At 36.0% G+C, this 27753-nt stretch overlaps 1 protein-coding gene across 1 annotated transcript in view; it reads left to right on the forward strand.

The window, feature by feature from the left end:
- PRKN (parkin RBR E3 ubiquitin protein ligase) overlaps positions 1–27753 on the forward strand; it is a 616239-nt gene that overhangs the window by 210640 nt on the left and 377846 nt on the right. Inside the window, exon 5 of the mRNA XM_040598195.1 lies at positions 208–291. Within this exon, the coding sequence (XP_040454129.1) occupies positions 208–291 (84 nt within the window). The remainder of the gene's footprint in view (positions 1–207; positions 292–27753) is intronic.

Raw genomic sequence — 27753 nt, forward strand, 5'->3', positions numbered from 1 at the left:
TGGAGGGGTTGTATGTCCAGTCAGCGACTGAGCTTTACTGGTGAATATTGTCATATAATCTGATCTGACTTTTTCAGCATAATCATGAAAAAACTGTCTAGCTAAAGTCTAAAAGAAATGTGGGTAGGAAAAGCAGGAACAAACTCAACTTGTGTATGTTTACTTAAGTAGATTAAAGCTTTTATATGCTTTGGTTTTATTTTGAAGGGTCCATCTTGCTGGGACGATGTGCTGATTCCCAACAGAATAAGAGGTGTCTGCCAGTCCCAAAGGTGCAATGGAAACATAGCGGTAAGATGTTGTTATGTTTCTCCAAGTACTTTGACACTTACAATGACAAATATTTGTAGCAATTCCAATCCTATTAGAATTGCAGAAATGAATATAAATTTGTGTATGGTATACTTCAAAAGAGATGTTCAACATCAGATAATATATCTCCAACGTTTAGCAAAAGGGAGGAACTTTTTTGGTTGCTGCTTGGAATTAAGGAAGAAATTATTTAATGTCTTCTCTTTCACTGAAGTAGAATTCTTAGATATTCAAGTATCTATAAGTTAAATGCAGAATGTAATGCTTAAACCTTTATGGCAATACTTACTTTATAATTGTGTGTATAATCAATGTCCTGAAAGATTCAAATTTCTATGTCATCTTACATATTAGATCTTGAGGCTTTGTCTGCAGAAGCAGATTCCTGACACTTATTACATTACAATTTGTTCTCCCACATTTATCATTGTTGTTCACCTTGTTTCTTGAAGTGACATCAATGATGAGACTGAGTAAGAAGCAGAATAAACATCTCAAATCCTTAATGAAGATTTTCCAGAACACATTAATGTATACTTACATCTTTTCATGTGTTAGATATTGTTCAATAGTATTTAATAACAAAAAGCTCTTACGGGTACTTCGTTCTCAGGAAGAAGCTTAATCTGAGGTGTTGCATCTGGATATAGCTTTTACAGACAAACAAAAAACTTTGTGTGTATGAAAGGATTCTATTCATCAAAGATCAGCAGATTGGGAAAACATAAGTGGCTTTTTTCAGAGGCCCTCACCTTCTCTGGTGCACTCTTTCTTTTCCCTAGCAGGACAGTTGGGAAGTGGTGCATCCATGTGGTTCCATGAATGTCTCCTGCTTGGACACAGATGGTGTCAAGAATTATTTTATCTAACTTTAGGCACCAAACAGGTTTTTTAGGAATATGCTATTTATGATTGTTTCCATGTGCAGCAGACAGACATGTAGGTCTTGCAGCTTTTGGGCTTCTGCTTCTCAGTGTGCTCCATGTAGTAGTGGCTCAACCACTCTTGAAAGTGGCAGGTATTAAGCATCCATGTGCTACTTTCTCAACAGTAGTGAGCTCTGTTAGGTGTACAAAAGAAAGACTTCTTGCCTCTGGGTAGATTGCCTGTAGCCTGTTATACTTCAGGAGTTACTCTAGCTGTAGGAGGGTTGGCTGCCTGACTTAACTTTTGCTACCTGTCTATTATTACTGTGCCACTAATGTTGCTGGGGAGTTCTTCCAGGTTTCTCTTCTTTCTTTGAAAACCACACAGGAAAATAAAGAAGATAAAACGTCCTTTTGACAAGGACAGGAGTCTCCTTGGCAGGTGTCCAGCTTGGGCCCTTTATATACATAAAGATGTGATCAAGATTCTCAGTATTGTCACCTATTGGGACTCTCAGAACATATCTGACTGAGTTGCAGCTACCAGCGTAGAGCTTTTGTTATCCAATCTGTCAGTGGAAAAGGTACTGAAATAGTGCCACTTCTGGCAACCCTGCCTCCTGAGCTACAACCCATTCCCTTAATGAAGATTTGGGGTTTTTTTATGTTTTTTATTTTTTTCAAAAAAAGCAAAACCATAATCTTACCTGGCTAATGCTGTGGAGAAAAAAAAAAAAAAAAAACAACAAAAAAAACAAAAAACCCAAGTAACAAAGTCCCATGGCTCCAGTTACTGTCAATGCCTCTGGCAAGTTGCATACTTAGCAGAGTGAAGGATCAATGTCTTTCAGTAAGGCATCACTGAACAAAAATCAGGAGACAACCTATTTTAGGTAGACATGTGACAAATGCAGCTTCAGACTACTCAAACTGTAGGCCTGAGGCTGTTGTTAAGAGAAATGTGCTGTTCCGTTGTTTCTAATCTGAAACATTTTCCCTTTCTACTAGCTACAAACCACTCTATCCAGTGGTGTTATTACTGAACCAGACTAGGATGCAAGAACAATCCTCCACTTTATGATCTTGAACGAGAATTGCCAGCAATATTGATCTAGTCAAGAAAACTATTAGTCATACTCACTTCTCTGCCTATCCAGTAGATAGCCTTGCTCCAGATCTTTGAATTAGTGACTTCTTGACAACTTTTGGTCCTTGAAAGGTGTCCTTCTTGTGTTTTGGGGTGGGGTTTTTTCAGCCTCAGTCACTGTGAAAACACATCTTTACTTCCTGGGAAATCTTCCAGCCCAAAGGCTTAAATCACCAAACCTTTTGTTTTGTGTCTTGCCTAGAGCTGGAAGCGATAGAGATCCTAGAGATGTCCCTCCAGGGATCTGTCACTCTTTCCTGCTCTGGTAAAACGGTCTGGAAAAGAAGAAAATTATAGCCTTAACTAATTCTTGGGTTGAAACCTCTAAGCTTTTATTCGCTATTATAGTTTCTAGGAGATTGTCACAATTTATGCTGAAGTATTTATTTTTGCATTGTCATGACAAAGTTTGTGCAATTATATTTTGTCTGTCTTTAAATATCTCCCCAGTGTACATGCTTCCTTACAGTGATGGGTAACAAAGAAGCTTTGAGACTCTTAGTTGTCAGTTATCAACAAACTGCAAATACTGCTGTTGAAGCAAAGAAAAAAATATTCCTACATTATCTCTCCCCCAAGATAAACACATTTTGCTCAAAATATTTTTTATCAGTTTCCACTTCTCATAAACACAAGTTTACAACATACCTTCAACAGGCAATGTGTTTTTTCCCAAAATACTAATTTGTATGTATTTTGATACAAGATCAGGCTCTTGCCAGAAATCAAAGACACTAATTCTTTTGGTTGCAAATATAGAAATAGAGTAATTGATAATATAAAAAAGTAACATATAAAATGTTGATTTAGCTCAATAAAACTTGTAAAGGATTGCCAGAAGATAAAATTAATATCTTAGTGATAAATGCACTGTGATTCAATATGTGTTCAAAACCATGAAATGTATGTGACTAATTTTAGTGGATTTGGAAGACAAACTAAATTGAATTTAAATTTTCATATGATCTGCTCTGTGCTTTATTTGTGATTCCAACTACTTTTGAGCATGGAGTGAAAAATCAGGTATTTTTATAGTCCATAGTTATGATCAGAAGAAATAAAAGAGAAATAAATGTAAAAGGTAAATGTTGTAATTCTGCCATCTTAAAATATGGCATTGCCGACTGAGAGATTGGAGAACCTGGAACACTGGATATCAGTCCCCTGTGCTGCCTGGGGGACTTCCCCACAGTTTCTTTCGTATTTGTTTCAGTTATAGGCTATTATCCCATCGCCTAGGGTAATAAGCTCTTGAGAAGTTGTGCGATCTATCCAGAAATACAAAAGCTTTCAAAAACAACTGAAAATGGGGCCTAAACAGATAATATGGATCTTGAAAAGGCAATAAGCAGTGTTTCTTTCAGAGATTTAATGTTAGACTACTTTATGAAACAAAATGAATAAAATAGTGTTTTGACAAATAGTGAGTAAAATACAGAGTATCCAAAGCAGAGCTCAATGGCTTTTTTCACATTAATTGCAGTATCAGAATTAATATGTTCACCACAAACTTCTAGAGCTCCAAAAGGATGAAGGTGGTGTGGAGGTTTACGTTACTGCAATTGTAGCACACTCCAGTCACTGTTATAACAAACTTCAAGTATATTAATTAGGAAATGGAAAAGTTGATTTTTGCTGATTGACACATTTTAAATGACGATCAAAGTGGAGTCTTTCAGGAAGCTCTTTTGCAAACCAGGATCATTCACTAAGTGAGACAGAACCTTGTACTTTTGGTGGCTGTCTCAAAACACTTCAGCCAGAAGGGTGGCACGTAATTGTGCAGGTGGACTCTTATTCTAGATAAATAATTGAATGCATCAGCAGTGCTCCAGGCTCTGGGTTTTCAGGCATATTTGTTTGCTTTTCTTTCAGTTTCTTTTCTTGTAATTCTTAGTATTCTTTCAAAAGGGCAACCCAAAGGCTGTGGAAACAGGTGTGGTTCTCTGAAATTCCAGATGCTTCTCTCACATGAGCATAATATAGTTACAGACTAGAATCATAGAATCATTAAGATTGGAAAATAGTTTTAAGATTGAGTCAGTAAACCTTGCCCTGCCAAGTCCATGACTAAACCATGTCACTAAGTGCTACATCTACGCATCTTTTAAGTAACCTCAGGGGTGGTGACACAGCCTGTTCCAATGCTTGATGAGCCTTTAAGAAAAATTTCTTCACTGAATGTCCAATCTAAAACTCCCCTGCTGCAACCTGAGGCCATTTACTCTTGTCCTATTTGCTGCTTACTTGGGAAAAGAGACCAACACCCACCTCACTACAACTTCTAAATAGCTTGAACTGATTTTTTGGGTCGCTTAGCTAGATACCAAAGATTGCTTTGTTTAATGCAGAGCAGCACCATAGTTCAAGCTTCACAAATCCATAAAACTGTATGAAGCCTTTACTGATAGGTGAGAGTTGAGGTTAGTAAGTGATTTATGAACAGCTTTTTATATCATGAAGAATTCTCATCCGTACCTCTGAGGTCCTCCTTGTGTTGTGTAAAAATGTTATTGTAAACAGAGGGAGATGAAATCTTTTCTGTAGATGAAGACCCATGTTTTCTCTCCTAGAGGAGTGTGCTTCTGGTTTCAGTGTCAGAAAATGGTGTCTCATTATTGGCCTCTTAATTGTTATTTTTATCTATTTATTAAAGACTAGAATTCATTAAAGGAGGAAACAGTTGACTCTCCATATTTGTTAGCTGGTGTATTCTTTGACTAGAAACATTTCCAAATGGCTGCATAAACAAAAGCAAAGATAACTGCCATGTTTAAAGAAAGGACTCTCATGAGCAAGCTCCTGTTCTCTTTCTTTAAAGACAGAAATAAACTTATTCTTTTATGAACCCAGTTCTCCTATTTAGTGCAGAGTTGATGCAGTGGTATATTTAAAGTGATGGTTCAAAGTTTTCCAGTACTTTTTAATATTTTTTAAGAGTTTTAAATAATTTTAGAATTGTGTTGTGTTATTACTTTTTCCAATTCAACCTGTAAATCATGATAGTGAGATCACAGTACATTTTCCAAAAATATTTAGAAAAAAGCTTTGCAAAATCTAGTATCAGTGATATAGAATTTGATACATAGAATGTACCATACCACAGAGTTAAAATAGAGGTGCTGCTTTTCTTAGAGCATTATAAATAATCAGTTCCATTAACTTAGGGAAATTGACAGAAACAAGCTATTTCTCAACCAATTCCAAGCTTGAGTGAATGCTATTGGAGCTATCTTGGGTTTGGGTTTTGTTTTCAGTGTAATGGTGATAATTGGAACATATGCTTTCCGCTGAATAAATACAGCTGTCACATGTAGTTGAACAAAAATCTGTCTAATTTGCCTCAAATGAGATTTTAGCTGCTATCATGTTGAGGGTCTGGTATTTATTCCTTTGTTTGCAGGGTCAGGAGGTATTTTTGGTAAGATTTTGGAGGATTCAGTTTTTACAAGCAATCTGAATACATTTGATACTGAACTCTTTATTCAGACAGTTAATATCTTTCCTTATTCAAATGAAATACTACTGAAGAAGTGTTCTTAATAAGCTCAAATTTCTGCAGTTTTCTAAAATACATATAGAACACTTCCTGTTTGTTATCAGATGAAGTGTGTTTCTGATTGTGAAGAGGAGGACTTTTTCTTCTGTGTATAAAAATGCCATTACGTTTTCTTTCTCGTCAAGGCTCATGCTATTCAGAAGTCACCAAGAGCCCCAAAACCACAGCTTTTTTCATAGGTACTCAGAGACAGAGCTGTAACGCCACTGTAAACCACTGAAGTGGTGATTTCATAGGAATCAGCTCCACATCAGTGCCATGCTCAAATGAATGTGTATCACTTTTCAGAAGGAGATTTCTGTGTCTCCAAGGTAAAATATAGGACAAGTTGTTTTTAACTTTAGAAACATGTGGAAAAAGTATTAATGTTCTGTTGTGTTCTTGACATTCTTGCTTGTTATGCAGAAAGAGTTTTTGTAGACTTCAAAATCTCAGAAACCGTAATGGAAGGGTTAAACAGGATTATAGGTCAGATAAGTTTTAAGTCATTGTGAATATGGAAAAATTAAAAATCATTTTAATGGAAATATAAATCTAGCTCATTTGATATATCTCACTACAGTTATCTTGATTTTTAATTCCTGATGAAGGCTGCTTCAGCTGTCCATCATCATAACTGAATAGCTTTTTATCTCTTCTCCAGTCCCCAAAACATATTAGGTGTCAGCAAATCATTTCTAAAAGAAGCAACAGGACTTCTGTGAACTTATCTCTAAGTACTATGTTTCCTTAAATTTTGGTATACCCTTCTAATCAAGCTCTATAGCAATGTCCTGTGTCCAGGGCAAATATTTATTTTCCAGTTTGGTTACTTAGCTATTTTTACTCTTTTTTTTTTCCCATTATGGGTATACCATCATTATATGTGGTTTTAAACAGTCAGATTCCCCTACATAGTAGCCTCACTGTTCTAGCGTGTGTTTTGGGGCAAAGAGTTTGCAATATGAAGCATGTTATGTTTTTTATTACTTTTACTATTTTTCTATATTCCTCCTGTGTGAGTTGAATCTAGTAATTTTTATATATAGATTTTTTTAATATTTGTCATGAATATTTTTCCTTCTCCTGCATGTTTACTGTCATTAGGTTTAGCACTGAAGACAGCATTATTATTTAATCTTTTCATAGTCAATCTGTTCCGCAGGGAGTCTATGCTCATCTGGAATAGCCTGGACTAAAAAATCAAGGGAATAGCGTTCAGCTTGGGTGGTTTAAATATGCAGCTTACCAATTCTTTTTTTTCAAGCATCCAAAGCTATTCTCAAACCTCACTGTTCAGATGAAATATTCTTCATTTTTTTCATCTCATTTCACTATGATCAGCTCAGACCTTGGTTTCAGTTGAGAACAGAAATAAATTATGTAACAGTTGGAGTATCAAGAGTAAAATAGTAAATTTATCGTTGTTATCAAAATGTGAATATAGTAAATTAAAACCCTATCATCTCATTGTAGGAAGGGTCTGATACATTTCTGTATCATTTATTCAGTGTGTACAGTGATGTGCTTGGATGTTTGTGAAAGGAAACACATCTGTCTGTCCTTGGACCCATTAGATTACTTTCAATGTTATAATATTGCTATGAATAATTTTAAAAATTCTGAGATGTTTCTTAATACCAAGAAGCCTTTTGACTCTATTTCTTTTATTTCATTTCTCTCCATGTTTAGTTTGCATTATGCATTAGAGATTAGTCCAGATATCACATGCAGTAAAAAAAAAGAAAAAAATCACAGCGAGTATGATGGAACACAAATGCTAATTAAAATACCAGATAAGATTTTTTTTAACACAGCCTAATATCTGTGATGTAAGATTATGACAGCTTCTTTATCAAGACTGGAAGAGAATTATTCAAATTTCATATATTACAAGTTTCAGAATATTTTTCTTATTTGCCAGAGACTCTGGCCATTGCTTTTACTATTTAGGAACTGTTACATTCTTTTTATGCCCAGTGGTATGGCAAATAAAAAGAATAAAGCATAAATGAAAGTTAAGTAACAAGCAAACCAGACCTGTCATTGTAGTTTTACTCCGTCTTTTCTATTTTGTGGTATAAGAAGGGGCCAGAGCTAACAGAGGAGTAAATAATTTTGGAGAATTCTCTGATTTTAAACCCACTTCCCTTCAAAAACTTATCCATTCACCAAATTAAAGATTAAAATGGCTTTGTTTTAATCACTAAGTTTAGTTGTCTCATTAATATGTCTGATGCTTTGGTTTGATTTACGCTTCCACAGCGAAGATGAGAATCAATTTGGGCATCCCCAGTCAAGTTTCTCTTGCATAAAAAAAGAAGTCTCTAAATTGTTTGTGAGGAGTGTCTTTTAAAGCCTAGTTAGCTAAGCTGAACAATGTCCAAAGTCAGTCTGACTTTTAAGTTTATTACTACAATTAATGTGCATGCATTCCTTACGATAACTAGAATAAATGTAGAGCAGACATAGTACCCACTTAATTGTTTGTTATATCGTAAATTAATCAAGTCAGTTACTTGACCCTAATTTACGTAGCAAAACATAAGAATCCATATGTATGACTGAAATAATCAACTCCTGCCAGCATATTAAGACAGATCTCATGGTCTTGATAAATGTCACCTTCAAAATTTATGCGAGCCTTCTAATCAATCACAATAGCATATGTATCATTCTCATATCACATCTGTAACAATACAAATGCAAGCCTGTAAAAATTTGCTTTGAACTACTCTGCTTTTAAATTGTGAACTATACAACCAATTTTTAGCATGCACCAGCTTTGAGCTTCCAAAAACGTTCATAAACATGTTAGGACTTCTTTGAACTTCTTTCCATATATTCCAATTTCCATGTTATTTAACCTTTAAGGTTTTCCCCCCCACCCTCTATTTCTGTGATGAACAGTTGTGTCCCAGGGTATAATTTGAGTGATCTAGTGCATCGTGGTTTAACCCCAGCCAGAAAATATGTACAACGCAGCCATTTGCTCACTCCCCACCACCTTCAGCCCCCCTGAGGAACTGGGAGGAAAATCTGAAAAGAATGAAAAATTAAAGGGTTGAGATAAGAACAATTTAATAATTAAAATGAAATAGGATGAGGAAAAATCAAAACATTAACTTTAATAATATCACTTATAATGAAAGGAGGGAGAAGTGGGGAGGAATAATATCCAAATGGAAGGGAGAGAAAAAAAAAAAAAAAAGTGATGCACAATACAGTAACTCACCACCCAGCCAGTCCCCAAGCAGTGATCGGCAAGCCCCAAACAACTCCCCCTGGTTTAAATACTAAGCATGATGTTCTGTGGCACGGAATATCCCTTTGGCCTGTTAGGGTCACCAGACCCAGCTGTGTCCCCTCACAATTTCTTCTGCCCCTCCAGCCCTCTCACTGGCATGGCCTGAGAAATGTAGAAGTCCTTAACTTAGTAATAAACATTACTTGGGAACATCTGAAAACGTCACCATGTTATCAGTATTGAATCATGCACCAAATCTAAAACACAGCACTGCACCAGCTACTAAGAAGGTTAACTGTCCCAGCTGAAACCAGGCCAGCGTGCTAGCATTTCAAGGTCTTCTCTGGTCCTGTGGAACTGTTTGGGAATGCAGAACTGCTGGGATACAATATAGGAAGCCTGAAAGACCCACTAAGGCAATCCTGTGGACTGCAGATACTTCCAGTTGTGCAATTGGCAGGCATGGGTGGGAAATAAGTGATCTGTAGGTATAAAGGCAGAAAGAACATTTTGATAATTGTACCTAACCTCCAGTGTAACAAGTTATGATCCTTTCCAGAAGTAATAGTTTTTTGAATGAGTACATAAAATTCAGAAAAACTTGCATCCTTGACTTAAAAAAAAAAAACCACCAAAAACAAAAAATCAAACCACAACAGTGGTGAATTAAATAAGAAAACCCTCCCTTGCTTTACATGATTCATTCGTTACCTTGCCTGTTAAAAAATGTGGTTTTCTAGGACACATAGTTAAAAATGTAAAAATTTTGGTATTACTTTTTGTCTAGCTTCATCTTGTCAGGCTTTATTTTCTATCACCTGTATTGTATTATCCAGAGCCCTCTGTTTCTTCATGTTGGTGTCTGTAGACTATAAAGTTCAGGTGTACCTTATCCTTTCCTTGAATGTTCCAAGGGGTAAGTAATAAAACCTCATTTTCCAGTCCTCAATCACTCGCTCTCTGCTGCACATTTTTCATAAGTTTCACACATCAGTAGTGGGCACAGTTATAACAATGATGCCATCAGTGCCAACTATAGGGATTATACAGTCTGCTTGTGTTGATATCTAGCACTTGTATTAGAGAGTTTAATCATAACATCATCCTGAGGGTTCCAGTTCAGCTGAACATCCACCAAAAATCTCGGTCATTTCAAATTGCTCCCTTTCTGGACAGAGTCCTTCCTCCTGCGTGCATGGGCCTTACTTCTAAGGGGGTGACTTCATTTTTGGCTGTTTTAGAATGCATATTATGTGTTAAGTCTTAGCTGAGTAAGCTGTTCACATGGCTTTTTTTAGTGACTTTTATTTATCATTTTCCACACCCTCAGATTTTGTGCCATCTCAAAAATTTGAGTAATTACTTTATGCTTTCTTCCAGACCAAAACAAATGTATTGAATAGCATAGGGCTAGGAGATCACTGCAAAACTGGCTTAGTAAACAGACATTTGATGATTTACTATGGGAAGTAACATCTTTAAAACATACCAGTTAAACCCATCTCACATTGATCTCATAGTGTACTAGTTTCTTAATCAAAATGTCAGTACCATATCAAATGCCCCACAAAAATCTGGGTAAATTGCAACATCACTATTATGTTGTTCCACTAAATTTGTAATCTCATAAAAGTCATTTTAGTTTGATAGGGTCTAGTTACCATAAATCCTTGTTGATTGACGTTAATTACATTCCTCCTTTCATTAATCAAATACCATATTAGCTATTTATTTTATCCAGTGCTGGTGTCAGGCTTACATGCCTGTAATTACCCAGATTACCTCATATAAAGCTGTCCTAAATGAAGGCATGATGTAGTTCTGTTCCTGTAAAGCTCTCTAGTTTAAATCATCTCTAAATGTGGCTGGTTTTGTTTAGCCACCAGTGCATTTTCTATAGGAGGAGCAGAGAGGGTGAACAGAACTGAAAACAACACCTATGGGATTTTAGAATAACCTGCAAAGATGCTGCGATTATATAATGAGAATTTTTGCTAGGCCTTTAAACTTACGTACTCAATAGCAATTACAGATTAAAAATGCTTACTTCAAGCACTTGATTAGTGAGGAAAGAAACATGGCAGTTAATTTTTCTTAGTATTTAAAGATCTTTAACTACAATGCAAAGAACTCTAAAACACATTACAGATTATTTAATATCTACATTTCTTCTCACTTACCTCTTTAGGAAACTATAATTAGTTTGGTGGTGTGTTTGGGTTTTCTTTAACAGATATTCTCAAAGTAACCTCATGCTGCAATAGATCAATTTTTATAAAGAAATTCTATTATTCCACTTCTCAGTGCAGGAAAATCAATGGTACGTAAAAAAATGTATTATCCTTGTATATACTTTGTATTATTTTATAAAAAAGCTGAAGTATATATCTTGGAAATAGAAGTTAAATCTTTTAAAATTAAGATGTCTCCTAATATACAAAAAACCCACAAAACTTATTCACTCTTTCCCAGTGTAGAAATACAATATTTTTACAGTGTATTGGACACTTTTAATGGGTCACAGACAGGGTCTATATCAAAATCTGCCACCAGCAAACAAGTATGATTTAGACCACTTGATTACATATTAAGTGATTTTTTTTCTTTGGACTGTTACTTTAAAAAGCTTTTTTTATTATTATTTTTGAGCAACGCATTATTCTTGGCGCTATAAAAATCCTACAATTGAGATCAAGTCAGGTATTTGGAACTGTTTCTCAGTTTTCTCATCTCACCAACAGTAAAGGCTTGCTAATAGTCTTTGTGAGCTGGAATTTACATAGACTTTCTGGCAAACCCAGAGGAACTCGTTCATTTCTACTCTGTGTTGAATGGTCTTGGGAAGTTTAGCTCATCTTGCATGTATTGCTACCACAGTTTCTATTTACATGTGGGAAAACATCACAATTTTGTAAAAGATGAAACAAAATATGCTGAAGATTGTAATGTTTTCTTCAAACAAATCCTCTGCTCTTTGATGTTCTTAATTCGTTAACATTGCCACCAAAAGAAAAAAAAATCCTTTGTTGCTCGTTATTTTTTGTATCTGTGGTTCAGTTCCAGAAAACCCTGTCTTGAAAACGTGAGCATTAAGCATGCTTTCAGAGAAATTTCTTTTCAGTGTTTGATTTTATCTTATATGAACATTTACTTTGCATGGTTGCACTCAGCTGCTAGGTTTTCCTGGTCCTTCAACATTGCCTTTTAAAATTAAACAGGTTTTTTTGAACACAACTTCACATATTGCTCAGTGATAAAGTTCTTGAAAAAATCTTCAGATGGTGTAGGTGCTTCATCATTTGGTGAGAGGCAGTTTCAGGTGAGTTGAAGGTTTGTCCTGTAACAGGAATCAGTGAGAGTTTTGGAAATACTGATACCTTATGTTAACAAGTCAATAGCTTTTCTTCAGATTTTATGATATTCCTGGTTTCTCTGAAAAAGAAGTTAATGTTTTATAAATGATCATTTTTATAATCTCCTTGAAACTGTTAGTGTTAAGGGTCTGATGTTATGGAAAGTGATCAGAGTAGCCTGGGTTATCTGACCAAATTCTAGAACATTCACAGCTCCTGTAATAATTCCATTGACTGTGGTGAAAGGTAGATAATTTTTGCAAACTGAAAATGAATGTAAATGTGCCTTTAATATTTTTAAAAGGTTTTACTTCGATAAATGTCTGAAAAACATGTTGGCGATGCACTGCAGCAAGGAACTCATTCTGTACCCATGCTGTGCTGGCTGTCATAAAACACTTAACAACACTGTAAGATTGTAATATCCGTATTGTGGCCAGATAGTGTTCTTTTCCAGTTATTGTGATGTTCAAAATAACCACAGGGAGATTCCTCTTTGTATGGTGCATAATTAAACTGCAGAGCTCTTTACCATGATACATTGTGGAAGTTACAATGCATTCAAAAAGTGACAAACTAATGGAAGAAAAATCCGCGGAGAACTATTAAATATGAAGATGCTTCTGGTTTAGGAAGTCTGAGCAATAAATTGCTGGGAATTAGGAACATATTCTAGGCAAATACCATTTAAAGTTTGTCCTCTGTGGTAGTTCTTGTTTTCTTTTTTGTTTTTGTTTGTTTGTTTTTTAACATACATTCTAGGCATCTACTGTTAAGTTCCTGTTAGAGAAAAAATATAGAGCTGGATGGACTGCTCTGTGATCTTGTGTGGTGAAATAACCAGATGCTACCAGAATAGATTTCTTAGGGAAGTCAGATATTATCAGACTGAGATATAAAGGATAAATATGACCAATATATTTGTCACGGTCTATATAAAGGATTACTTTTTTATTATTAATTATACTCTGTGTGTGTGTCTGTACATATATATGTATTTATTGAGTCTTAGTTACACACAGCATGAATACAAAATGGGAGGGGAGCCCAAATTCATTATATTGTATTCTTATGCCAGGGAGAAATGTGGGAATAATGTTTGTGACTCTCACTGACATGTGTTATTGCCATAATATAATCTCGAGCCTAGTAGTGAACGCAGTGTTACAGTTACTCTATGTTGTATGTTGCCCAACAAATAATTTCACATGTTATTTAGAGGTGATTATACTGTTCCTGCATTTAATCTATTAGACTTTTAGAAAACATACAGGCATTCAGGGACCTAAACAAATTAGGAGCAGTAATTGAAACCTATGAATGAAATGCCATTGTATTAAAGCCAGAGAATCTCAAGAAGATATGGAAGAGTTGGGTCCCTAACATCGTGCTTACTCTGTTACTTGTTTCACATATCAGACCCTCATTTTCTTTCAAATACAGCTTGTTTGATACATATTTTTGCATGCACTGTGTGGCAGCACATCTAATGTGTTCAGGGAAAGTTTTTTGTAATTCGATGTATTTCAGCACACTTTCACTGAATCCTTTGTTGCTCACTGTATGCACATGACAAACAATATGCTACTTTCTGCAGCTGTTGCAAGTTCATCAATGATAATTGAAACCTAGGATTTCCACTCAAGCATGTAACATGTTCTTGCAGTCATCTATCACCAATCAAACCAGATGAAGGTGATTCTGTTAGGGTACGGTATGGTACTCTCCTCAAATGTCAGGCAGCACTTATATGGAATAGCACAATTTTTTCATTTGCATCTGGCAAGTACTGTTGTTGAGTGATAACTGTGTCATTTTGCAGACTGACACACTATGTTATATTCTGTTAGATCTAAAAGCTGCTATAAAATTTACCTTGGCATCAAATGTGTTTCCCACCTATAGTTTCCATGCTTGATGTTCTTGGCTGAGATTCTAAAATGTGAAGGTATTAGGTTTTGATTATCAAATATCTACTTTAGTATTGGTCTAGCTATTTATAAAAAAACATGTCTGTAACTGGGATCAATTTGTAACCTAATTTGTGTCTTCTGCCTTTATGTATGCATGTTATGAATTTTTTACAAATCAGAACTAGATTTAAAATAATCATGCATTGTTTATAGGATGTGGTGGTGCGAGATAATCTAGTCAATGACATCACCTGTGAGCTTCTCTCACCAGGGGCTGCAAAGTAATTCATATTAGAAATGTTGCTACAAATTATGGGCTCTGTCTCTCATGGTTTATGCTAACGTGGTGGGTAGTTCTTGAATAACTGCTGTCAGCAATGCCTGGATTCTCATTGTATTGTAGTTATATGGGGCCAGGCAAATGGGGTTTGTCTTCTGTATACAACATGTGTGTATGTATACATATATATATATAGCTCAGAGAAGTCAGTTACAAGCAAAACTTTTGTTGTTATGAGTCTAGAAAGTTTAAATTGTAATAACGAATGTCTTTTTGATTCTGTTTTCTGCCTTAATGGCCCAACTCAGGAAGATACTTAAAGTATATACCCAGCTTCAAATATACAGATATACTGCTGCAGTAAATACTGCTTTATGCTTTAAGCACCTGCCCAAATGGGACATTAATTTGAATGCATATTAATTAACTGCATAGATACATAAAAACTGGCTTAGTGAAACTCTTACAGCGTCATTAGAAATATTTCGGCCTGTTTGCTGGGGGGATGCTTGGAAGGCAAGTATTTCCCTTGCTTCAGCACGATGGTTAGAAATGTACGGTTAAGAAAAACGCAGCAGCTTGTTAAAAGCATGTTATCCACAGACTTTTTGACATCATGTATTGCAATAGTTCTCTTTCAAATCTCTGTGAAATCTCATGTCTCTGAGTAATACATCTGCTGATCAGTTGTACAGTGTATTATAGCAGTTCTTTGGGACTTCAGTAAATGTTTGGGGCATTCTGAAATCAAATGTTTGAGGTTTTATACTGTGGTAATTCAATATATGGGGGTAAATTAACTGTGGTTAGGAATTGTTTTTAAAAGCTACACATGCTGAAACTGTTGTCAGGAGGTCAGGAAATAGTGTTCTAGCGGAAAGTGGGTTTCATCCTTTTGATGCATAAAGCTGTCTCACATTCCCGCTAAGCCCACCATTGCAAGATCAGCACTGGCACAGGAATATTCAAGTTACATCAATGGCTTTTGTCTTCTGCTGTAGAGAAAAGCCTTGTACTTCTGGTGCCTGTGTGGCAATTACTAAGAAATAATTTCTTGCTGAACACCACTGTTACATTGCCATTAGGAGAAGATGTAATTGTTTATATCTCCTTTTCAAACAAAAATATTGGCCCCATATTAATTTTTGGCTGTAAAAGGGAAAAGTAAATAAAAAATTACTTTGGAGATAGCTATTAAAGGTGTTTTTATGCATGTTTTGAGGTGGCACCCATAAAGAGGTTGATTTCTGGAAGCTTTATCTTAAACATTGGTAGGCAATAGTGCATTGCTTCCAAGATCACTAACACGTCAATAAGGATTTGATGTGGTAACTTAATTCTTGTAATTCACAGGTTTTGCTGGAGCATTTGTATAGCTGGAATTTTGTGAGATCTCCACATGACTTTCTAGCTCAGAGAAACTTGGCCTAATAAATTTGTGCAGTTTAAATAAACTTTAATTTAAAATAGTTTGTTTTTTAAGTAAAAGACACAACTACTCTTTGAAAACATATAAAGTATATGAACAAGGGAACCATGCTGGAAAACATTGTATCCATATTACCACCCACCCTGCTGCTCCCCCCCCCCAAAAAAAAAAAAAAACCAAAAAAAAAACAAAAAAACAAACAAAAAAAAACCCACCCAAAACCCAAAATACCAAACCTCCAAAACTGCCCCCCTCCAAAAAAAAAAGTGACAAAATTTAGAAGAACGTTAGAACCATTTACAAACAATCCACGTGCATTAGCATAATACTTGATGCTACATTATTTAAAGTAACATTGTTCCTCTGTTACCGCCTATGTTTTGTTTGTATCTTAAAGACTATAAAATGTCATGTGTGTCAGATACTGAGTTAATTTTAAATGTATGTAACTTGCATCTTGGAACCTGCTTCTTGGGGCCCATTTCTCATTTTATTTTTGAAAAAGCTCCTGTGATTGGGAGAGGCTCAGAATAAACAGTGTGGCTTACCTAGGAGATGACATACTGCAACAAAAATATTTTCTTATGAAAAAAATAAAATACTCATTCTTGCATGAAGTGGTGTTCTATATAAGCGTGAACAGTAAGTAAAAAGTGAATAGAGACTGTGTCCTGGTTTTGGTTGGAATAGAGTTCCTGCTTGTCCAGATTTGGATCAGGGAGTTTGAGGGTGCCTGTCAGGAATCTGAGTTAGAGCCTGGTTAAGGTCGCTATGTGTACGAGAGTGATACAGTTGGAACTGTCTTTTGGTTTCGTGAAAACATTAGTGTGTTATATCCAGGGAATCTTAATGTGTGTGAGTCGGTTCTCTCTGCTTATGTTCCTCAAGAGTAAGCGAAGCACACACTGGAAAAACTTCACTTGGCCCTTGCAGTGGTACTGGTTTGCCAGCCTTCAACAAGATAAAAAGACAAAGCCCATGTCATGTTCTTGGTAACAGTCAGTGCAGGGTTCTGAACCAATGTAATTTAGATGGAGCATGTGCTTCTCTGGAATTAATTTCCATCGAGGACTGCCTTTTGCTATAAGAAAAATGGTTACTGCTCATTTCATCCAGTCTGTGGAGAAAAGGGTGCTTTACCTGTTAAGTTACTGCAGAAGGGCACTGCCACCACTGTTGGGCCTGCAACCAATAGTAGTTGTAGCTTCTCTACTTATGTATACTGGAATGACCAACTGGAGCAGGACACAGAGGAACTCCTTTTTGGGCGTATTTTTTTTTTTCAGGTAGCAATACTGAATGTATTGTCCCTAGGCTGTGCTGTCCTGGGTTCCAGTCCCTGCACTCTGCATTAACTAAAGATTTTTCATGACAGGCTGAATAAATTACAGGTATTTGTGTGTCTATGAATGCAGTTGCATCCCTACCCCCACTCCTAGGAGCTGAGTTAGGACCTCTGTGTGTTTGAGAAAGAGCTGAACACAGGTTTTCTACTTTATGTGTTTTCCAAGTTGCTGCTGGGAAAAGGTCTATTATGGATCTGGAAAAAGTGACTGAAAGGATATTTGTCATATTAAGGGCTGGACTTCTTTGCTGTTGGTAGGTCATGTTTTAGAAGTGATGGGTTTTGTTTCCTCAAGAGTGAAGGGGGGAAAAGTGAAGGGGGCAAAGCAAAACCACATCTGATACCGAGCTGTAACTTCTCTCTGAAACTGGAAGGGTGCATTTTTAGAATTTGCAGGTCTGCACATTTAAATGAAGTGTGCACATTTTGCAGATAAATGTATTTCTCATTTTAACTACCAGTTACCCTGAAGGGATTATTTTGCGATGTACTTATCCAAGGTCTTCCTACATAAGTATTACATATTCACGAATATACAGGCTGTGTGATAGAACATTTGTTTTCAAGTTGTGAGCTTGCCTAGTGAACATTGTTGCTAATAAATGAGATTATGCTTGTGCAGAAAGTATAGCAGTCAGGAAACTGCAAAGGCAGTAATGAGTGCATACCAGTATTTGCAAAACACTGTTTAATTGCTTATGCCATCTATGGGAGAATTTTGAGTCCAAAAAAATTTTTGTCATAATCAATGCTATTAATGGACCTGTTATGTTTGTATGAACATAACCTTCATGAGGGCAAATTCATCTCAGCTCAGTTACCTCTGCAAGCTGTACATCTTACACAGGGAACTCGAGCAAAACAGATCAGTATCTCTATGTGTGGCCCTGCTGTCCCATACTTGTTAAGACAGGGGCAACTTTACTTTCTGCCAGTTGTTATGCTAGAGTGCTGCTGGTACTCTGGACAGTGTGAGTTAGGGCCCATTCATGTGTATGCTGTCATGTCACTGTGGTGCACTCAGTAGCTGTGAGCACCCATGTATTTACAAAGCTGGGGATTCGGCATGATATGCTTGAAACTTTGTGAATAAGGCAATGCATCTGGACAGTTGTTTTTGTTTATGTCCATGGTAATGTCTGTATCTCTATTTTTCTCTTATTTTCCTGGAAGACAGTTACAAGGCAGGGATTTTGATCATGCATTTATATCTTTCAGATTACCACTTTTCTTCACATAAAACTGAAGTAAAATAGTTTAGTAATAAATTTTAAACATTTTTCTTTCAGAAATACATTTTTGAGATAATTTGCCAGTTAAAATTTCAACAAGTTAGCAGGTTTTTTTGCAGAAAACATTTTATACTATTCATGTACTGTTCATGCTCTTATTTAAAAATTCTAGTATCATGTATATCAATTTTTAGTCACAATTTCAAACAAATTTACTTTTTGATCCAAATAAGGGCATGGATTTAGATTTATGCAAATTCTTTTGACTAAGTATGATTTTACAGCTATTTCTACAGGTGGAAACCTACTTATTGAAATCAGGGTGCAGAAAAATGTTTTGCAAAGGAGAAGGGTAAGAGAGTCCTGCCCACAGCCGCCTGGTCAGAAGACCAGCAGAAATGAGAGCAGGAAATAGCACTGGTTAAGAAGAAAATGTGTTCCCAGAAGTAGAGGGAGATGCGAACCATGCCCCACTTACTGTTCCTAGGAGGATCACAAAGTCAAATGTTGCTGCTAAAATTCTTTATGCATGAAGTCCAAGTGGCACAACATTGCTTATTTGTAGCTAGTAGGTTTTCTTGGGCCCCAAAAGAGTGATGCAAACCACATATCGTGAACTAAGCCTGGGTGTGCCCACTCCTGAACTCTGCTTGTGAGATATGCTAGCTAGCATCACATAAAATGTGTGTGGGACTTTGCTAACACTGCAACTGTACGGATGACTCTGTTCAATCACTCAGAAGTGCTCCTGGATATTCTTTAACAACAAGCTGCTTACTAGTGTGGATGTATCTTTGTTTTCCCTGGATACAATCTAAGTTAGGAAAAACAAATTTGTTTGTTTGTTTTTGTGATGAAGACAGCATAAATAAAGTTTTGCTGGGAAAACCAAATATACATCACTTTAGTGAAAACATTCTATCAAGGCACCATCAGCATTGTATTAAAGTTATGCAAAAAGCCACCTACACTAGACATGTATTAAATTCTCAAGAAAAAATGTCCACATCTTTGTGTTTTTAATAATAGAAAATACCTTTTCAAATCAAATACTGTGCTGTCAACTATTGATAAATGTTAGCTGCTTCTGTACTGGTATGCACATGAGATAAGTTTATTGTGTTAAATGGTTGTTTAACTTATTTGCTGCTTTTTTCAGAGGTCTTATGCTAGAAACTATAGGTATGAGTGCAATGGAAAAATAATTTCTTTTTCCTAACAATATATTATACAGGAGATAATGAATCTCCCACTGTGACTTATGGTTTTTAGCTCATCTTGCATATATATTGCATCTAGCTTATCTGTATATATTATATATTGAAAATATATTTTAAAAAAAGACAGAGACTGTTGACTAAATGCTAGAGAACAAATTCAGCTTACTGCAAATGTTTTACTGAGTTTTTCAGTACAAGATTAACCAGAAAAGGGTTTTGATTTTTTTTTTTTGGGGGGGGTGGGGGTGGGTGGGCCGTATTTGTTTGACTACCCACTTCATTTACTGCAGGCCTCTAACTTTAAAGAACATCTAGTAAACTCTAAGAACCTCCAGGGAAAGTTTTTGCAAAACTTTAGTGTATAATGCCATTTTAATAGGTAGTGGTATTATTGATTCCATAACAATGCTGCATGCATGTTTTTTTAATGTACGAGTCATGTAAAACACTGTCCACTTATTTTTATTTTGTAAATTTGAAGTAATAAGCCATACATTTAATTATTGAAAATAATTATAGGACTGTGAGATAGTTCTACTAGACATTATTGTTTAAGTTGTGCTTTTAAAAACATTATCTAAAATACCTCACTCATGAAGCATCTTTATCTCATTTCACAGAAGTGGAAGGAACAATTGTAATGTTCCTTGTGTAAGGAGTTATGTACAGGTTATACTTAGCTGAAACCAATAAAATTAAATAAACATATACATAGTCCTTTTCCCTCCTTGGATGATGGTGAGAGAATCAAATATTTGCTTCTGTTTATTTGTGTGACTATATTTAAGAAAAATTCTTCTTTTCTATTTATCATATGTTCTGGGCATAATGCAGAGTATTTTGTTTAGTTGCTTTTTGTTTTAAGAAAGTTTCAGTATGCGTAATGCAGCACAACTATTCTGTTTGACAGTTCAGTCCATGTAGAAGTAAAAGGTTTAAACCAGAGATTTAGAGGAGAGAAAAAATAAACAGACACATCTAAATTTACTCTTAAACCTATCAACTCTGGCAACCAGACAAACCTGAAAAATCATTATTGGAAAAAATTTGCAAAATTTCCCCAAACCTTTGAGTTTCATGTGTCTTGCTTTATGCGGGTTAGACAATACCTCTCTGTGTGTAGGTGGGACACCAGATCTGCTCTTTAGCATCTTTGTAGAAAGGAGAGTAGTAGGAGCACAAACCCTAATAACTCAGTAGAACTCAATTAAGAATAGCATAGCTATAGGTGTGCTAACAAAATCCATAGACGTGGCAAAGAACATGCTTCAAACGAAAAGTAAAAGCTGCTGGATGTCAAATAGAATTCATAAAAACCCATTGCCTATTCAGTGAGTATTCAGGAGATTCCAAATATTTGTTAGTAAATTTTTGAGTCTTCAGAGCAAAAGATGAACATATCTCATACAGAGGGAAAGAACAACACATTTCTGCCATTTCCTCCCTTTCCTCCTCACTGTTCCCAACTGGGACATCTGTGCTGGTTTGTTCTCTTTCCTATCTTGATCTATGGCAGGCGTTGGAAAGATGACAGAGCAAGCTGTCCAATTTTTTCAAAGCTAAGACACACAGATGAGTCAGAGCCACTCCTGTAGTATTACAGCTTAATTTTGTCTGTTCAGTGTCCTCACATAAACACTAACGCTCCCCCAGGCAGCCTTAGTGCTAAATGAAAGGTGTCTTAGTACTATTTCAGCTGTGTTACAGGCTTGTAGATAATCCGTATGGTTAATGGATGGGTGTGAGTCCGTAGGATATTGGTGATATTAGTTGAAGGCTGAAAACCTAAACCCCAAAATAACATCATTTTTTAAGATGGTTGTGGGGTTAAAAAAACCTTTTTTCTAAGCTTTGAATCTGCCCGGCTCTTCTGATATCCAGGGATAGGCAAAATTTAAATGTTTTTGTGGCAATAGGATTGGGTGGATTGGAATCTACTGCATATATTGCAGAAAACCAACAATATTTATAGACTAGACTGTGGAATTGGTCTTGTCATGTAGAATACTCATGAGAAGTCAGTCGGTTAAAGAAATTATGTAGTTTACTTAGATATTTGTTATTTTTTAACTCTGTGACATTTTCTCTGAGGCTCAGTATAAGATTCTTTGGGAGACCTTACAACATAATGTCACCTGTGCAATAATTACAGCTCAAGTATGGGAGCCCTGTTTCTCATACACTTTAGCCTTTTTCTGTAGTCCTTTTGGATTCTTGATCGTTATCTTTACCCCAAGTGCTTGTTAGCATGGTTGGGAAAGAAACAAATCGCTCAAACCTGTAATTGCAAACAACTTTTTATGCCATAAGAAGCACAGCCTGATGATCTGATATCATATAGTATTTGAGTTTGTTCCCTCCTCAAGCCCTTTTTGTGGCTTATGTTCACATAGAAATTCAAATCTGATTGCCAGAGAAAATTAAGCTCAAAGTAAAGGATTGATTCTCTACAGGAAACACTTGATAACAAATTTAGACAGTTGGATTCTACTTTTAAAGAGGCTGATGGGAAAGTTTAAGCCCTAGAAATCAACACTAATGTTCAGGACATGATGATTATAATACATTCTAAGTAGCTACTCTGAAACTGAGACTTCCTCTGTGGCTCAAGTAATTCAAAGGAACTTTTCCAAAATCAAATGTTTCATACATGCTGAAACCTGGTGAACCAATTCAACAGAAAATTTGGGTTAGGCTCCAGAGGCTGGGTAGATAATTTAATCTTCCTGACTACTACAGTCTTGATTCAGCCTAGAAGTTATTGTTCATCAGAGATTACATTTCCAAATGAAACATGGATGAAAAAAGGTAGGAGCAGAGAAGGGAAGGGGAGAGTTTGCACTCTTCCTGACCAAGGAAGATGTAAACCTTTCACATTGTTTTATATGAAAGCATAGCCATTCTTATTGAAATATTGTTTACTTACAGTTATCTTACTGTATCTTTACATACCACAGATATTACAGTACCTGTGACATGTTAGTTAGGCACTTCTGGTGATTGGCTGAATCTCTGTGGTGCCTTTGATTCCACTAGGAGGTAACATTCCGGGCAAAGAACCATTTTATAAGAGGGCATGATGCCCTACAGCCTTCATTTCTTTGTCTATATTATGAGAAAATGGGTGATAGAAGAGCTGGATCATGCTGAAGAGATCTGTTCATTCTGTCTTTGTGTCAGGATCATATTGGTACTCGAAGGAATGACAGCAGAATTAGTGACAGGAATGTTTGAGCCTGAGCAATTGCTTGCAGAGAAATGAAGCGGGCATGGTGTGTGGCTGCCTTTAGACAAGCAAAGCAAATGAGAAATGCTGCTGTTAAAAAAGAAAAATCGCTTTCACACACACTTTGCTGGCTGGTTGAAGTAGTATGGTATGGGCAGTAGCTGCTAAGGGATCCCCAAGGCATTTGTGCTCTTTGTTTCCACTGTGTCTTTTCTAGTAGACAAGGAAAGAATAATACATGATAGCTACTGCATTTCGCATTGCTTTTCTCACACACAAAAGGGCAACAAAACCATAGTAACATGTTATCTTCAGAGCCCAGATTTCATTATAACCTTATATAGTTAATAACCCATCATACCACTTTTTTGAATATTAATTATATCTGTCTGCTTTTTTATATATTATCACAAATTATTACCTGAAAAGTAATAGCTGTTGGTTGGTTTGTTTTGTAGTGCAGACAGTAGGTATGCAAGCTGTATGCACAATTGTACAAAAACAGTCTTGGTATAAATCACTGAAAAATCACATATAATAAGTAATGGTTCCATGAGAGGTGGTTAACAAGATCGTTTTAATGATTAATCTTGGTTATATCACATTAGACTGCTGATTAAAACTGAAAGATGGGTATAGCTGTCCTGTAAATTTTTGAGCAATACTTCCATCGTTCTTCCAATAAATTCTGGAAAAATGGAAGATCGAAATTGTTGTCCCTTGGCAAGGACAAAAATATGTAAGAAATTATTGTTTGGTTTGGTTCATTTGTGGTTTGGGTTTTGGTTTTTTTAAAGAATGTAGATAAAAGTGGCAGCTGGGTATGATGAGAACAGAAGCTGTTGCTGTTTTGTAGCCCTTGAAAATGTATCATAAAAAAAATTTATAATGACTTTTTAGATGCATTTTTGTATGTCTGAACCTTAGCTCTGAGTGACTTGGTCAGGATTATAACACTAGGTCTTGTAAAGAATTGAATATGATGTACATTTCTCATCCTGTAATCCCGCTACACTTAAAATACTTCCCATATCATAAGCTTTCTGTTCAAGTATTTGGTGTACAAAAAAATGTTTTTGATATCCTCAACTGAATAAAAGGTATGGTGGATTTGTTTGATTCTGAGAGAAAATGGTACTGTATGTTTTCAGCGTTTTTGTCTCATGAATATATTTAAAGTCAACAAAGAATGAGAAGGAGATATTGTAAAGATGTGATGACACTTCTCTGAAATATAACGTGTCTTTTAGTCACTTGGACACATTTAGATTGCCACTGTTCCTGCTGAACTGAAAAGAAAGTTTGGAAAAATGCAGGAGAGTAACACTTCTGCCCCAAACTGGTGCTTGTCCCAAAAATGTAATAATAATATTAAAATTTGACTCCTTCCATCCCCTATCCTTCGCACAGGTCAGCACATTGGTGTGATCACTGAGACCAAGCATATTCAAACTGCCTCAGTGAAGAGTTGGCAATGGTTGCTCATCCTAAAGAGCTTTTATCATGAATAACAGATCTTCTTAGCCAGAGGCAGTTGAGAAGGGCAATGGGGTTCAGTCAGAAAGCAGGTATTAGAGAAATGCTTTTTCTTCTACATTTTGATGCTGCTTTTCTCTCTTGCCAAATTAAATAAGTATATACTTCTTATAGACATTTAGATTTATTATATCAGCACTTTACTGTCATTTTTCAGATCAAAAGTTCTTTTAACTTATCTTTGAGGTCAGCTTAATTATCAGCAGTATATTAACAAGACTTACTACATGATATTTGATCTCTCCTGGGTTATCAGTTTTTCTCCTTACACCCCATAAAGGCATTTCTTTGAAAGGTCACACTTCTGACCACACCCACAAAGTGCCATGCTGCCCTTCTGCTGCATGTTCTATATCAGGGATTTTGTGGATTTGAAGGTGTAAAAGCTGAGGTAATTTGTGTAGAAATGTATATAAAATATGCTGGTATTGGGCTTTTGTTTTCATTCTTGTTGATTGTTCTGATTGCATTCTGATAATGTAAGTCTGAGATCAGGTGCTGAGTTTTTCCAGGATCCTCTTTCAAATAGAAAAAATAGTTTAAGAAACTTCTTAAGAACTTTACAGCAAATAAGTGTTGCCTGAGTGTAGTGAATATGCTTTTGATAGATTTGAATTGGTATTGGTATGTGAATGGTTAAAATCTTATATTAAAATCTTTAACATTTGCATCGCAGTATTTCTAAACTCTATAGTAAGGAACTTCAAATTCACTGTCACTTAATCACCTTGCGTATTTTCCTGCTTAATCTTAATAGAGAATTATCAGTGAATCACACACATTATTCCACTTTTTGTAGTGATCAATTTATATATTTAATTCTGGAACAGTATTAAGGAGTTACATGTTGCAGTTTGAAGGCTGATCTAATACTATGCACAACTCCTTTCCCTTAAAATGAGTTAATAGCTTGTTTGTCCACAAGTGCTGAGACAGTCCATGAGAGCTGTATTTATTTGTTGTTTGCCTAGGAGGCGGTCCAGCTAGCCGTGCCCAAGGGGCAGTTCATTTCCCACCTTAGGGAAGTCAGCTGCCCTTGGAAGAGGATTTGCATTATTGGTATCGTGATCAAGCATTGAGTTTATGAACCACAGGAAATCCGCAGAGAGAATGTTTGATTTTGATTGGAACGTCAAGTAGGAAAGAAATATTCCTGAATAGAGATCATCTTAAAAGTAGTGGCAATGATAGGAGCAGAGCCTAATGTTAGTTTCTCAGCTACAAGTGTTGCAAAAGCAGTTCTAGCTGAACTCGAAACATTGAAGAAACAGAAAACTTTGCTTGTCTGAAATTTAGGTAGCTATAGGAATGCTTTCACTTTATTTGTGTTTTTTTTTACTCTAACCCAATCATACATTAAAATTTGAATGATGAATAATATTTTTCTTCCTTTGATCTTAATAGATGTTTAGGTCTCAGAGTCATTGTTTAGTAAAAACAAACCATGAAGAGTAGCGTTCTCTAAGTAGTTGGTACTAGATGGTGCTCGCAATGCTCAGCATCTAATCGGAGGTTCTTGGTAGCGTCTGCTGACCTGCATAGGGGAATTGGGAAGTTGGTGGTGCATGCCACTATTTTGAGGAAGATGTATTTCCATAACCAGAGGTAGTTAAAATACCGTTGGCTCACAGAAAAAAGTGGAAGTCTTATCAGCGCATTCATGATATCATCACAAAATCATTTAAGACTTGATTGTTGTAATCTCTAAGAATCATTCGTTGGCTGTACAGCCTTCCTCATATTAGTTAGCCAGTGCAATTCAAACAGGTTTTCTCACACTTTTTACTTATTTAACTTTAAAAGCAGTGCCTGTTCTACTTGTGAACTGTGACATTTTGCAGACTTTTTTTTTTTTGCCACAGATATACCTATGGCCTGGAAAGCCACTGCCTCTAATTCTTCTGGGATGTGGGAACCTTGAAGTATCTCTGCTCCAAATTGAACACAGTCTTTCCCAGAACATCTCAGAAGTAATATTTCATTCCACAGCTGTTCAGAAATAGGTTTCTTTCAGTCTGTCCTCAGACCCACTGAATATCTACTTAATTTTTCAGTTGGAAAAGGAAATGAAGCTTTATCACAGCAGTGTGCCACAATGGCATTGAAGTTTTCTCTCAATCAGGTGAATAATTCTGGTGAAACAGATGAAAGTAGGTAAGTGCTGATAATCTGAAAAATGAAAACTACACCTTCAATGGCTATAACACATTCATAGTTGGATTTGCCTATCCATTCTAAATAAACACGTGTGGAAATCATTAGGGGAAAAATACCATAGTGCCTCCCCCCCCCGCCCTGCCTTGTTCTGTAGCTTATTGAGAAAATGGAATAAGAAATGCAAAGGCTGAGTTTCCTTAGGATTTTTAAACAACTTAACACAGCAGTGACTGAGGAGCAGAGATAGGAACCTGTATTTTCATGTATATATGTTGTGTATCAGCTGAAGTACAGGCTGTCTGTGTTTTTTCTGACAGTGGAGTAAACTGGACTGGGGAACATGTAGCAAAAGGGTGAAGTTTCTTCTGGGTTTTATTCTGTTTCAGACCCTGGCTTCCAAATGATGGTTTGGGTATGACTTTGGTCTTTTACTTAATGTTGGTTACTTGACCATGTAGAAAACAATTTGCTTATCATCAGCAGTTAGGCATACACAAACCCCTTTGTTTAAAAAGACAGAATTTAGGGAGACATATTATTGGTAAAATATCAGGTTTTTTGATAAATTAAAGCATTATCTTGAGTTTCATAAAAAGTAACTAACACTGACCATGTATCTTTGAACCTTTTCTTCCCCCTTGCACTTTTTATGATGTTGTGTGACACAGAGGTGGTAAAAGGAGTGAAAAGTGAAGAATATGACAAAAGTATCTAAGAGCAATGCCTGCTCCCTTCTCTGAATAACAATCTATCAGATACATTGCCAAAAGAAAGACATTTGTAGTATTAAATAGAATGTTCGCAATTTTATGGGACCCATGCCTTTAGGTAAGAAAATGATTTAAAGGCTTTCACTGCAGTAGAAGGTGACCATAAAACTACTCACTTTCAGAACGAAGAAAAGCTCTAAATTTTGTCTCAGCTTTTGCAGTAATTTCTTGACATCCTTACT

This window comes from Falco naumanni, chromosome 6, assembly GCF_017639655.2.
Source record: "Falco naumanni isolate bFalNau1 chromosome 6, bFalNau1.pat, whole genome shotgun sequence".
In the NCBI taxonomy this organism is placed as follows: domain Eukaryota; kingdom Metazoa; phylum Chordata; class Aves; order Falconiformes; family Falconidae; genus Falco; species Falco naumanni.